Consider the following 15,154-nt stretch of genomic DNA (forward strand, 5'->3'; position numbering starts at 1 on the left):
CAAGGGCAGGGACCGAACCCGCAACCTCATGGTTCCTAGTCGGATTCGTTAACCACTGCGCCACGATGGGAACTCCCCTGCCAAGTCTTTGCTGCTGCTTAGAGCTGAGATTGAAAATAACTTATTAAATTATTTTGAGTGCTTTGTGCTTCTAAAGGAGACAGCAGGTCCACGCATGCTGCCTTCGCTTCCATGGAATCAGACTGGGCTATATTTCCAAATGACTGCTTTTCAGACTATGATTAAGAAATCTCTGGTGGCTCTGTGGTTGAGCCCTGTGTCTTCAGGGGAGGCCTGACTCTCTAGCTGCCAAATTGGATTTTACTGGTTGCTTTTCATGCTTAGGTCAGTTGTGATTCCATGGACAGAGATGCCCCTGGCTCCCTGGATCCTTGTCCTCTTAGGAATTCTGGAAGCATGATGGATTCACATCCATCTGGGAGTGGTTTGTGGGCAAAGTTTCCTGCAGGCCAGAGGAGGGACAGTATCATTGCCTTTTGGTCCTGTGATTCTGCTTTCCATTAACTACTTGAACCATATCCCCACAATCATTGTCCATACAGGAGCCAAAGTGGAATATTTACAATGTAAATTAGATCATGGCTCTCCCCTGCTGGGAATCTTCCAATCTGCTAGATCCAGAATAAAATTCTGGAACTTTGCATCCAGAATAAAAATCTGAAATTAGCCTGTTTGTTTAAGATCTGTTTGTGTATCATCTCTTTTCCTCTAACCAGATCATAGGCTTCAGGAGGGTAGAGGTTTTGTCCATGTCTGGTACATAGTAGTGTTTGGTACAGGGCCAGGCATGCTGGAGAGGATCAATATATATGTGCTGCATAATGAGTGATAAAGTGATCTTTTGTGTAAATGCTCTCCTTTGTTTCTCCTGTGGGAAATTGAAATGCAGATTAGTTTGTGGGACTTGTCATAATGTTATGTGAATTAGTATGAGATTGTCTTTGAAGCTGGACAGCATTAGGGCTCCTTAGGTTATCTCTTCCAAATAATTGTTGTGCAAGAATTTGGTGGAGGATGGGTAGGAAGCTATCTTGCTAAATACATTGATCTGCAAAAGCAGTAACAGGGGCATAAAATGTGAGAGCAGGAAGAGTATGCAGAGCAGTTCCACACCAGAGCTTAGTAGGTCCAGTAGAGTCTCTTCTCTTTGCCCTTCCCTTGTCCTCAGGTGGACCCATGGGTAAGCAGTGCAGGTGGCAAAGAGTAGAAGAGAGGGGCAGGTAAGAGGGTACTTGAAAGAAAGCCTGGTCATCTGCATTCTAGGTCCTCAGATCCTTGGGTGGTGGAAGTTGACCTTTGTAACTCCAGAGTTCTCATTTATAAGGGCTTATGCCATCACTGGCTTCTAAAACACCTATTAGATAGGTATGGCCACTGTTCTTCAGAGCCTTTTTGGGAGTCTGTGTAGTGAGGTGGCTTTTTTTGAGCCAGACAGATCTATGTAAATTCCATTTTCACTTTTTAACTCTGCCACTTGTGCAACTTATCCAAATAACCACTTGAGAAGCAATTTCTCTATCTATAAAATGGCTATAATAATGACAACCTCATAAAGTTTCATGTGGATAAGATTAAAATTAAGTGTGGTAACACATACAGCACTATCCGAGTAAGAGCTCAATAACTATTATTTATACTTTTTCTCTTTGACATAATACATAGCTAATCGGAAAAAAAACAAAGGCTTGATTCTTTTTTCCAGATCCCAAACTGACACAAACCTATGAGCCAAGGGAACCAGTATTTGGCCATCCGTCCATCCATCTGCATGTCCCAGGGGTGCACAAATAGGGAACAGTTCAGCTTTTCAGCCTCCTTCAAAGAAGCAATGAGAGAAAGGGTCATTTGGATGCGCTAGCTAATACAAGGTACTATTTTAGGGAAGGTGCTTTTCTCGGGGTCTATATTGATTCAAATAAATAAATTACAATATTTTGAAAGCTTTTTTTCTGATCTGTATAATAGAATATATATTTTTTTGCTTTTATTTTTTAAATATTTATTTATTTATTTTTGGCTGCTGTGTGGCATATGGAAGTTTCTGGGCCAGGGATCGAAACTGTGCTACAGTTATAGCCTGTGCCATGGCTGCAGCAATGGCAGAGCCGTGCCACAGGGGAACTTCTAAAAGAATTATTGATAAATTCTGCTCCTGTTTGGAAACTAAAGGGAACACTTAAGGGTTCCCTTGTGGTGCAGTGAGTTAAGAATCTGGAGTTTTCACTGCAGCAGCTTGGATTGCTGCTGTGCCACAGGTTCGATCCATGGTCCAGGAGCTTTGGCATGCCATGAGTGTGGCCAAAGTTCTTTTAAAAATAAAAGGAACACTTAGAATTAACAAGAGTGTTGGTGGGTTTACCATTGAGGTTGATGGATTTAATATATGGTTTGGCAAAACAAGTCACAGAAACATCTGCTGGAACATTTTGGCTGAGAGCAAAACACTCAAGGACTGAATCTCACATCTCACACATACAGAGGAAATTTCCCCTGCTGGTTCCTATTTGGTCCACTCTTTTGGAAGGACTGTTCAGACTGAATTGTTGGCATTAGGGTTGGAGTGTTCCTTCCTCTCCCCCACTTGGAGGCCGGATGAGGTGGAAAGTGAGGAAGCAATGGGCTGGGAGCCAGGGGCTCATGACTGGGCTGGAGCAGGCTGGCCTGACCTATGCCATCTGGCCACTCCGAGCCTGACACTGGGTGGGAATCTGTGAGATCTACAGACATTCACAAAGCAGCCTCAGGACCACAGCTGAGCCCTTGAACGGTCTGCTGTGAATGCGATGACTTTAAAAAAGAAAGAGCTCTCAGTGCCTCAGCCAAGCAGGTACTGAAAAGAATGTCATGAGCAAACCTACTCCAGGATCTTCAGGGAAATGGAAATACCGTCTGGAAGAAACGACCTTTACTCAACACAATGTTTAATTAAAACAGTCCTCTCAATAGGCCTTTAATATTAGTTGCTTATCAAGGGTTCAAAAAAAGGATTTTCCTTAGAAAATTTCTTTTCCAAATATATTGGGGTGCTGGAGTGACTCATCCTACCTCTACATATGAACATTTGGGCTAACCAGCCTAATGAAATGTGACTTGTGTATGTAAGTATTGTCAAAATGGAGAAATAATCCTGGGACAGAAGAGGATGCTGGAACAGGCAAAGGGTAGACTGAAGAAAGGACTTCTAATTCAACAGGTTCTGGGGAACAGAAGAGATATAAATCTTTTGAAGGGAAAGGAGCTAATTGGTTTCTAATAATGGATGCAGCCTGTTTGAGAGGGAGTATTAACTTTTTGGGATGGTTTGGGCTTGACAAAGTCATGTGATCATGGCATCTCAGTGGGATCTCACACCTCATTAGGATAAAACTGTATTCCGTAACCCGTGATGGTTCATTTCTATTAATTTCACATTAAATTTTTTTTTGTCTTTTCTAGGGCTGCACCCCGTGGCATATGGAGGTTCCCAGGCTAGGGGTCTAATTGGAGCTGTAGCCACCGGTCTATGCCAGAACCACAGCAACTCGGGATCTGAGCTGCGTCTGCGACCTACACCACAGCTCACGGCAACACAGGATCCTTAACCCACTGAGCGAGGCCAGGGATCGAACCCACAACCTCGTGGTTCCTAGTTGGATTTGTTAACCACTAAGCCATGAGAGGAACTCCTCAGATTAAATATTTTTTATCTCTTTCTGCATGTGAGATATTGTAGAGCATATAAAAGAAGTCACTTGTACCGTTAAAATCATGATAGCTCACTCTTATTGTGAATTTACCATGTGCCAAAGCTGTTTTATATATATGTGTGTATGTTATATATACTTATGTATTTATATATTATATATATTTAATATATGTATTTTATGTATATAGCAGTTTATGGTTGTTAACTCAAACCTTTAGAGATGAGCACTTTATTACTCCCATTTTATATAATATATATTATATATTTAATATATATTTTATGTATATTACAATTTTACAATTGTTAAATAGCTTAACCCTTTGTGAGATAAGCACTTTTATTACTCCCATTTTACAGAGAAAGAAACTAAGGCAGATAGAGGCTATGTAACTTACTCAGGTCTTGTGGATGATAAATGGTCAACAGTGGCCACTACCTCATACTCATAACAAGGTCATTTTTGTACCTGAAAACTGACCTGAGTGTGTGCTGCTGGGCTTGCCCACTAAGAAGGGAGCTCTGGAGCTCAGGCTCACCTTGAAATGACCAAGCCAGCCAGGCTCATGGAAACTCCTCTCATTTGGTTCACCATGTTAAGAGATGCAAGTTAGAAAGTGGTGAGGCTGGCAAGTCTTGCTAAATAAACAAATGTGCTGTCAACCCCAGGACATCACAAGAAAAAGAGCCAGGATATTCTCCTGAATCCCCACAGAGACTGGCAGCCCCCAAAACAGCCTAGTTAGAATGATTGACTGAGCTGGTCACATAAATGAAAATACCCACTTGGACCCCAACTGGATGCTGTTGCCTTCTGAGCCCTTTAGTAATTCATAAAGCCAATTCCAAAGAATAATAGAATGACAACAGCTGAAGGCTTGCTTATACTGTGCTGAAACAATTTCCATGCACAAGTAAATAAATCCTCTTTCAGAGCTCATTAAAGTTTCTAGAAAATTTTCAGTTTTAGTTCAGCCACTGCAGCCAATAATCTTCTGGGAGTTTGATGTTTAGAGGAACATTAAATGTTTCAGGTCATTATGAGGCAATTTAACAGGCAATCCCCCAACTGGTGGGCAGTGTCCATAGATATAAATATGGAAAACGTTCTACATGTCATCAGAGCTCAATAAACTTTAAATGATCGGTGATTATAGTGCCCAGTGAGTCCACCAACATCTATTTGATTAATTATTGAATATTTTGCATTTACAATGAAAATAACAGAAAACTTTACTATTATAATTCTGGGAGGGAAGTAAGAAATTTTTTAAATATGCAGTCGATTAGAGGTATGCATCTTGAATCCTGGAACTAAGGAAAGCAGGTTTATTTCTGGTTATTCTGAAGAGCAGAAGGTAGAGGAAAACTGGTAGGGAGGACTATGGGACTATGGACACTTCTGTTGGATATTTCAAAAATAGATGGCATTGAGTTTTTGAAAATATGTTTTATTATGCAATATTTCAAATATGGAAAGTTTTAACAATAGTACAGTGAACATCCATACATTTACCATTTAGTTTCATCAAATGTTAAAGTTTTAATGGTATTATTTTTTCTGTGTATTCTTTTTTTTTTTTTTTTGGTCTTTTTGCCATTTCTTGGGCTGCTCCCGCGGCATATGGAGATTCCCAGGCTAGGGGTCCAATCAGAGCTGTGGCCACTGGCCTATGCCAGAGCCACAGCAACGCGGGATCTGAGCCGCGTCTGCGACCTACACCACAGCTCACGGCAACACCGGATCGTTAACCCACTGAGCAAGGCCAGGGATTGAACCCGCAACCTCATGGTTCCTAGTCAGATTCGTTAACCACTGCGCCACAACGGGAACTCCTTTTCTGTGTATTCTTTAGGGAAACCCCCAGGGCACATGGAAGTTCCCTGGCCAGGGGTCAAATCAGAGTTGCAGCTGTCAGCCTACACCACAGCCATAGCAATGCCAGAGCTGAGCCACATCTGCGACCTACACCGCAGCTTATGGCAATGCCAAACCTTAATCCACTGAGCAAGGCCAGGGATCAAACCCATGTCCTCATGGATACTAGTCGGGTTCATTACCTCTGAACCACAATGGGAACTGCATATTCTTATTATACTACATTTTTAAAAGTATCTTAATTGAGGGTTGGTTAAATAAAACGTATCTATATATTGAACTGTTTTGCAGTTATTTTAAAATCATGCTTGTGAGAATTTTCACCTAAGTTGGAAATTCTCAATTAAGATACAAAATCACATGTATAACGGAATTCCATTTTCGTTAAAATATAAATATATGCAGATTATGCAAATAAATGAACTACAACAGTGGTTATTCATTTTTGGATGGCAGAATTATGGGTTATTTTTGTTTTACTATTTATTTATTTAAAGTATAGTTGATTTACAACACTCTGTTAGTTTCAGGTGTATAGCATAGAGATTCGGTTTTTTGCTGATTATATTCCATTGTAGGTTATTACAAGGTATTTGGTATAATTCTCTGTGCTATACAGTAAATCTTTGTTTAATTTATGTATAGTGGTTTTCGTCTTTAAACTTTTCCATATTTTCTATGGTTTTCTTCCAAATTAATAATTTTGAAAAAATGATAAGAATTTTTTTCCAAAGCAAAAACAAATACTTTGGGTGGGGGGCATGTCATTAACCTGATTCTTTTGCACGGTGACTGTCATGAATGTAGTATTTTGGCTACCAAATGAAAATTTAAAAGGAGAGCGAGGGAGTTAGGAAAAAGAGAGGTTTCACTGAGTTAACCCAGAGCTGGCCTAGTAAGCGTTCCTACTTGGCCCTCTTCTACTAGGATGGCCCTTCGTTTGGGAGAGTCTTTCCACATTTCCCTCTATATCTAGCGTGTCATCAGGCATCCCTCTGGCACAGGGACACTCAGCCCAGTGCCGAGCCCAGCTCCGCGTAGGCTGAGTGAGTGCCCCGTACTCACTGCGTACACAGGGAAGAGTTCTTTCGCGTTCAGGTTCCACTCGTTGATGTGGGAGCCGATCTGAACCCCCGGGAAGCCCAGCTCTTTCACGCAGCGCTCCATCTCCTTGACAGCCAGCTCAGGGGCCTGCATAGGCAACGTCCCCAGACCCACAAACCTCTTGGGGTTGCTCGCAACAGTGGCAGCTAGGTCGTTGTTTAGAAGCTGGCACAGGTCTAAAGTGTCCTGAGGTTTGGCCTGGAGACAGGTAAAGGGAAAACACATCGTTCAAAACCTACTTATTTAGTTACTCTGATCAGCACCTCCTCTGGGCTCAATCATGTGTCACTCAGTGGCTTTGCCCCTCAGAACGCTGAAGCACAGTCTGAGATATGCAGTTGGCCACACGAGACCCAGAAGACCATAATTGCTGAGGCAAAGGAAATTGCTGGCATATTGCTGATTAATTAGAAAAACTGAGGCTGTGATCAGAAGAGCCTGGAATCCTACACTAGACATGGAATGAGGATGGGCCACCCCACCAACTGCAGAGAGGAGCCTGCAGGGCGGCACACCTAGGCACCCCTGTTGTCCTCACATAGGAGCTGGGCCTCCTGTGCCAGACATCATGCTTTCTGGTGAGGTGCTGGGCTGCTCACAGAACTCTTCTGTCCCTGTCTGTCCTCCTTCCTGTCCTTCCAATTGATAGTGATGGTCAGAGTTACCTTAGCAAGATGCTGATGCAAAGTTTGCTTTCCATTCCTCTAATTCTCCCTCCTTCATTGCTATCTTGCCTTTCACCATCATCCCATTCCACTGCCAAGAATTTAGTACTCTCCTGCAATCCCAGTTGTCCAGTCAAGGTAGCACCCAGCCCAATAAATTCAGGTGTCTTGAGGTCTTATGGTAGTTGTATTTTAAGTAGTGAATCTCATCATAGGAACAGATAAGGATTGAATCACTAATACGGGAATTATGACCAGAGATGGGGGAAGTATGTATGACCAGGTGGTATTTCCATTGCTCCTTAAATCACAACATTCATGAATATTTATTTGGCTGAGCAGGTTCTTAGTGTACGCCCAACTATGTACAAAAATGTCCTTCCTTGGGCTTGCAGTCATGCCAGAAATTTCTAGCACTCAAGACTTAATCACTTGGGGAAAGGCATCAAACTTGTGGAATCCTGTTTTGAACTGTCTGTTTCCATGGGAGAGACAGCATATTAGGCCATTATCTTTGCTTTCACTACTTCAAAATCATGATTATTTTAGAGTAAACTAGAATAAACTAGCTCATCAATGACTGAGCCAGGAACTACAGGAATGAGTCAGCAGGCAGGTCAGTTTTGATGGAAATTAGGGTTGGGCCTAGAACTGTGCTGTTCAGTGGAAGTACAATGCGACTTACATAGTAGCATGCAGCTGTTGGCTGCCGCACTGGGCCAGGCAGTTCTGGAGCAAGGACATGCAAGGAAGTCAGGCCTGGGAGGGGATAGTTCGGTGTGAGAAGTGAGGGACCCAGCTTATCTTTAAAGGGGACAGTTGGTGCGCAATGTCAAGACATGGGGCATCGGTCTGCTTGCTAGGGAGCTGGCTGTGAGCCTTTGCCCACCAAGGAGATGGATTGAGGTTTCACACTCACCCAGTAGCTAAACATAACCGGAACCGTGGAAAGGGCTTGCACGGTCACTCCTAGACACAGACACAAAGGCAAAGCTAATGAGAAGAATGGCCCGGGCACCTCTGCATTTCCCCAAGCTGAGGAGCCCAGAAATCTCTCCCTCCTCCTGTTCTCCTCTCCCTCACTTCCTCCCTGGCCCTCTTCTCTCAGGGTCTCTGCCCCAGGCTTCCCTCATCCTGCAGCCTCAGTTATAAGGCAAGGAGTAAAGGCTGAACCAAAATGAGATCATTCAAGAAAAACTGAAAAACTCAGAGGCTATTTCAACCCTCTTTCCTGTGAAGTTTTATTTAGGCAAGATATTTCCCATCATTATTTTTAGGGCATTCCATCTCAGGTCATGCATGACAGAGTATATTTCTCAGCCATCTTCCTGGCCCCTTCCATTCATCTTTGAAGGGGAGTTCTGCCATCTGGAATGCCCAGAATGAGACCCTAGGTGTGGCTCCAGAATCCAGCATCCAGGATGCTCAGAACCACTTATCTTCAAGCTCTTGGAGCTGGGATGTCAGGAGAGATGCTGACTAACAGAGGCATCTTACCTTTGTACCCCCATCCAACCCACCAGCAAGTCCTGTTAGCTCTACTTCTGTTCCTTTCATCTGCTCACATCTCCCCATCTCCTGCCACTGTCTGGTCCAGGCCACCAGCGTTTCCTATGTGAACCACTGCAGATGCCTCCAAGTGGTCTCCCACTACCACTCTTGTCCTCTTTCTTTTTTCTCCACTTGAAGGCCAGAGTAAGAGTTAAAACTTAGAACAAGTTACTCCTTTCCTCAAACTTCCAAGCACTTTGCATCACTCTTAGAGTAAAATCCAAACTTGAGCATGGCCTCTAAGACCCCACACAGTCTCTCCTGGGGGCTCACATTGTGATTCATTGGCCTCCTGCCTGTTCTTTGGATCTCTTTCCTGCCCCAGGACTTTTGCACTGCTGCTCCATCTCCCTGGAATGCTCTTTTGGCTCATCACAGGATGGGCTCCTTTTCACCCTGAGGTCTCAGTTCAAATGTCAGATCCTCAGAGAGCCCTTTCCCAACTCCATCCACTTATCCCATTGTTCTGTTCCTTTCCTTTTCTGATAGTTATTACAGTCTGTCATGACTGTGTTTAATTGCTTATCCTGTGACTTCCCCTACTTGAATGTAAACACCATGTGTGCCTGTCTGTCCATGTTCTACCCCTGGTGTCCAGAGCAGTGCCTGGCACATTGAACATACCCAAGATAGGAAAAGACAAATCATTGTTTAGTGAGGACTAGACACTACATCTTTTGATTAGAGAGCATTGTTAAACATTGTCACAAGGAATTCCTGTCATGGCTCAGAGGTAACAAACCCAACTAGTATCCATGAGGACAAGGGTTCGATCCCCACTTTCACTCAGTGGGTTAAGGATCCAGCGTTGCTATGATCTGCGGTATGGATCACAGATGCAGCTCAGATTTGGTGTTGCTATAGCTGTGGTGTAGGCCAGAAGCTGCAGCTCCATTTCAACCCCAAGCCTGGGAACTTCCATATGCTGCAGGTGTGGCCCTAAAAAGACCAAAAAATAAAAAATAAAAAAATTGTCACAAGATGTGACTTGTGTTTGCTGATTAGTTTAAAACAGTTAAGTCCCTTTCAACTGTAAACTTCTTACATTTTACACAAATACTTTTGCTTACATTTTTCTATTTAATTTCTCCATTTTATAGATTTGGTCTAAGGTCACATGGCTTGCAAGTGGTGGGATGACGCACTTGTCCAGCCTTGCTCGTATACCCTAGTGGCCATCGTTTATCACCATATTTTGTATTAACATAGTAAATTACATTATTATGTGTTGGTTGATTTGGATACATGTTCTTTGGTCTCTGGGAATTGAGAGGGGAAAAAACAAGTCTAATCCAATTAAAGCTTATATATATTTTTAATTTTTTTATTTTTATTTTTATTTTTTGTCTTTTTGCCATTTCTTGGGCCGCTCCCGCGGCATATGGAGGTTCCCAAGCTAGGGGTCCAATCGGAGCTGTAACCCCTGGCCTACGCCAGAGCCACAGCAACGCAGGATCTGAGCCGCGTCTGCGATCTACACCACAGCTCACGGCAACACCGGATCCTTAACCCACTGAGCGAGGCCAGGGATCGAACCTGCAACCTCATTGTTCCTAGTTGGATTCATTAACCACTGATCCATGACTGGAACTCCTTATATATATATTTTAAAAGGGTGTTTAATAGTTTGGCAAAGCACAATGTGCCCCAAATTCACCTGTTGAGTAAAATGGGCAGGGACCAGGGCTGAGGGAAGAGAACATTGTAAAAGCAAATTCCTAGGCCCTCCTTTGGAAACTCTGACTTAGTGATGAGGCCTGAAAAAAATTTTTTTAATAAGCACCCCAGGCAATTCTTAACCTGAGGAAGGCTTGGGAAAAGCTCCCTGGGGAAAAGTGATGGAATGAGGGAGATGGCCTTAGGTTCAATCTTGGCTCTGCCATTTACTGCTGTTTGATCCGGAGCAAATCATTTATCATCCTCGGACCCCTCAGGTGGCAGTAGGTGCAACAATGTCTGCCACGTAGAGATGTGATGAAGTAATCTGGGGGCTGCCAATTCCATTTTCTCCCTGTGAAGATGGCATGGTTTGCTGGATTCTTCTGTGTTGTGCCTTCATCATTTTATTTTCTCACCTCTGAAGAGGCAGTAGGATGCATTTGTTAAGCCCTTGGGTCCAGACTGCCTTGGTTCAAATCCTGGTTTTGCCCCCCACAAGTTGTGTGATCTTGGGCATATTGCTTAAATTCTGTTCCTTAGTTTCTTCATCTGTAAAATGGGCATAATAGATGCTACTTCCTATGGTTATTATAGAAATTGAGTTAATACATGTCAGGTGCTGAGAACAGTGCCTAAAGTAAATGCTTGGTAAGGGTCAGACATGACTGTTCTCTCAAGAATAATCATCGAATAAAACACACAACAAAAACCAAAGGAGACACTTTTCATCTAAACTGCAGTTGTGAGCAGGGGTTCTGATGCCAGTCATCCTAGTCTCCTTTCCACTAGTTTTCTCCTTGAGAGGTGGGAGCCGCTCAGTTGTGCTTTGCATTTAGAGCAAAACCCTGGCCTTTGCTGGTGGTCTGGGAAGCCTGTTCTAGGTCCAGCTTCCCTCCCACCCTCATCCAGAACAGGAGCATGTATGCTATGTTCTACAGAAGTGCTTCAGGCTTTCTGCAAAGTTCCATTTGAATGCAATTGAGATTTATTTTAATTATTTAAAAATATAAAGCAATATCTAGCTTAAAGTGTCTATATTAAATTCTAACATGCCAGAGACCACCTTCTCATTTGGGGCTGATAGGTCAACTCGTTTTGTGCAGACCTTGGAGTAAAATGTTTCCTGCCATTTCTGTGTGTATATTTGAGCTTCTTATACATTTGTCTTTGGTTAAGAAGGTAGTGGATCTAAGTGGCTCTTTTTTTTGGGGGGGTATATGAATTGTTTGCTTTCTGGATTAAATCTAGTCCACTGATGTCAAAATTCAGGCCTGACAGTGTTGTCATGGGGAGTTCTCTAGCACAGTCCCTGGGCACAGCCCATGCGTGTCCAGAGGCTGGGTGCTCTTATTGGAGCATGTCCTCCTCAGTGGCACAGCCAGCCAACCAGTAGCAAGTGAAAGTGCACTGTGGCTGTCACACAATTTTTATTTTATTTTATTTTATTTATTTCATTTTATTTTATGTTCACTCCCTACCCTCATAAATTTCTTTAATTGTGGGGACTTGTTTAATTTCTAAATATAGGATAGGGAATGCAAGCTTAGACATTGTTAGTGGCCATCATCAAAAAGTCTACAAACAATAAGTGCTGGAGAGGCTGTAGAGAAAAAGCAACTGTATTACACTGTATTACACTGTCGGAATGTAAATTGGTGCAACCACTGTGGAAAACAGGATGGAGATTCCTCAGAAAACTACATATAGAACTACCATTTGATCCAGCAATCCCACTTTTGGGCATCTATCCAGAGAATACCATGACTAGAAAAGATACATATACTACCGTGTTCATTGCAGCACTATTTTCAATAGCCAAGACATGGAAACAACCTAAATGTCCATCGACAGAGGAGTGGATCAAGAAGAAGTGGTACATATACACAGTGGAATATTACTCAGCCATTAAAATGAATGAAATACCAGCATTTTTAGCAACATGAATGGACCTAGAAATTATCATGCTAAGTGAAGTCAGTCATACAATGAGACGCCAACATCCAATGCTTTCACTGACATGTGGAATTTGAAAAAAGGACAGACTGAACTTTGCAGAACAGATACTGACCCACAGACTTTGGAAAACTTATGGTTTCCAAATGAGATGGGTTGTGGGGTGGGGGGATGCACTGAGGGCTTGGGATACAAATGCTGTAAAATTTGGTTGTGATGATTGTTGTACACCTATAAATGTAATAAAATTCATTGAGTAATTACAAAAAAAAAAGCAGAAAAAAATACAAAAGAAATTGTTAGAGATTCAGCTTGGAAACAAAAACTTCCTAGTTCTCCCCTTTCAAATTGCTGGTTTGGTTTGGTTGAGATTACATGATTAACTTTTCTGTAAACTGCTCCCATTTCCACCCCTTATGCATCAGTGGGGATGTTCTATGTATGGTGAACTGAAACAAACTACATACGGCAAGAAAATGGATCCTAAATCTGAAGTAGGCAGTGGTCATCCTTAATCTGTGAATTCTAATTTTTACTGTTTTAATTTGCTCTATAAGTAAATATTCTGCATTTGAACATAAAATATTTTTTGGGTCTTTTTTTCTTCTTTTTTTAGGACCGCACCCATAGTATATGGAGGTTCCCAGGCTAGGGGTCTAATTGGAGCCACAGCTGCCAGCCTACACCACAGCTATAGCAACGCCAAATCCGAGCTGTGTCTGTGACCTACACCATAGCTCATGGCAACACCGGATCCTTAACCCACTGAGAGAGGCCAGGGATCAAACCCAAAACCTCGTGGTTCCTAGTTGGATTCATTTCCACTGTGCCACAATGGGAACTCCTGAACTTAAAATTTTTAAAAATAACAAAATACCATTTTATTCTTTTTGCTACTATAGTATCCTGCTTTAGAACAGTGTATATCTAATTTCAAAAAATTTAAAATCTACACTCTAAAAACATCATAGTGGAAGGTGCCATCTCTCGTCCAGTGAAGCTGGAACAACATAGTCTGGTGGAAAGAAGGGGTCAGAAGTTGCCATCACAAAACCACATAAAGTGGCATGAACAGACTTTAGTGGCAAATGACTCTTACATCATATTACCCTTACTTCAGACTCTTACATCAGATGCAAACATTGGTAGCATTTCTCATTATAAGTACCTGTTTGGTCCATTTCTCTAAGACGGACTTCTGGATTCCAGCAGTTCTCTTGGACCACTCTGAAGACCTTCCCATCTTTCAGCATCTTTGCTTCTCCCTAGGATAGAAAAATCACATTAGCAAAAAGAGACCTAAGTTTACATAGATTAATCATTCCTTACGTGCTTTGGAATCTGGTTCTCCCCTAACCTTCTTAGGAGTTTTTACTTGATCCTCAAAGAAGTAGAAATCTGCTTATTTAACAGAGCCAAACTTTTTATCTTTGTGCCTTAATATTGGCTTGGATTTGAAGGCGTGTGCTCTATGGGTGTTAGTGGCTGGACATAGAGCAAGGTCATGGTTATGGCCTTCTGGGACTGCAAGACTGGGGATGACCGGTCACCTTGCCAATCTGACTAGCTACAAGACCAGAGGGAATGGCTCATCATCAGGAAAACTCTAGATTCATAACATTTTAGAAGTGGAAAGGACCTCCAAGATAGACCATCTAGTCCAACCCTCTTGTTTTATAGAGGATAACCAGATGGATAGTGAGAGTAAATAATTTGTATGGCAAAACAGGGTCCACTGATGTCGACACTTGCTGGAGGAGGCAGGTGGTGTGGTGAATAAGTCTAGCAGCAGCACATATGAAATTTGGTGCTGAGCTGCTGACTTCCACTAGCCATCATGCCTGCTTTGTACACTGCTTTTTAATACTTGGGGTGGAGGGGCAAACTAAATGGCTCTTCAAAGCATGGCAAAAAACAAAACAAGACAAAACAAAACAAAAACATGGTGGTGGCCTCTAAATTGGGCCTTGTATTGCTGATCCTTAAGAAAAGGGAAAAGTTCTGTTCCAGGTCCCTCAAATCAGTCTGCTCAGATTCAAATCCGTATTCCGCAACTTACTGCTGTGTGACCATGAATGAGTTAAACATCTCTGAACTTTAGTTTGCTGGTCATTTTTCTGTTCAATTTGTAAAACAAATATTTATTTAGAACCTAATTTGGGCAAGACACTTTCTCTGACTGATTCAACACTTTAAGGATATATAATGGAGGAAAAAAGACAAGTTAATAATCTACCACTAAAAATTTAGGTCATAAGTATGGAGATTGGAAAGACTGTGAGAAAAGGAAGATACTCAGGCACAGATTCCCATCCATGGAGAAAAAGAACAGAGTCCTTGAGTTGGCTGAACAGAGGTTCCATAAGCCAAAAGCTGTTATTATTATGCTCTGCAGAGATGTTGAATTTGGAACTTCTGAATGTTTTTCCCTCTCTGTCACTTAAATTCAAAGTGTTTACTTTGGACTCCTTGGATCTCCTAGAGGATTTTTTTTTTTGTCTTTTTGCTATTTCTTTGGGCCGCTCCCGCAGCATATGGAGGTTCCCAGGCTAGGGGTCGAATCAGAGCCACAGCAACTCGGGATCCAAGCTGCGTCTGCAACCTACACCACAGCTCACGGCAACGCCGGATCGTTAACCC

At 42.3% G+C, this 15,154-nt stretch overlaps 1 protein-coding gene across 2 annotated transcripts in view; it reads right to left on the reverse strand.

Annotated features, from left to right (window-relative positions):
* ACMSD (aminocarboxymuconate semialdehyde decarboxylase) overlaps positions 1 to 15,154 on the reverse strand; it is a 76,334-nt gene that overhangs the window by 38,081 nt on the left and 23,099 nt on the right. The window contains exons 3-6 of one of the 2 annotated variants that reach the window (XM_047772064.1): positions 13,683 to 13,779; positions 8,271 to 8,320; positions 6,648 to 6,884; positions 1,743 to 1,836 (exon numbers count right to left, since the gene is read on the reverse strand). In XM_047772064.1, the coding sequence (XP_047628020.1) occupies positions 1,743 to 1,836; positions 6,648 to 6,884; positions 8,271 to 8,320; positions 13,683 to 13,779 (478 nt within the window). Of the gene's footprint in view, positions 1 to 1,742; positions 1,837 to 6,647; positions 6,885 to 8,270; positions 8,321 to 13,682; positions 13,780 to 15,154 lie in introns of those variants that run through there. The other variant, XM_047772065.1, reaches the window with a different exon arrangement.

This window comes from Phacochoerus africanus, chromosome 3, assembly GCF_016906955.1.
Source record: "Phacochoerus africanus isolate WHEZ1 chromosome 3, ROS_Pafr_v1, whole genome shotgun sequence".
NCBI classification, from domain to species: domain Eukaryota; kingdom Metazoa; phylum Chordata; class Mammalia; order Artiodactyla; family Suidae; genus Phacochoerus; species Phacochoerus africanus.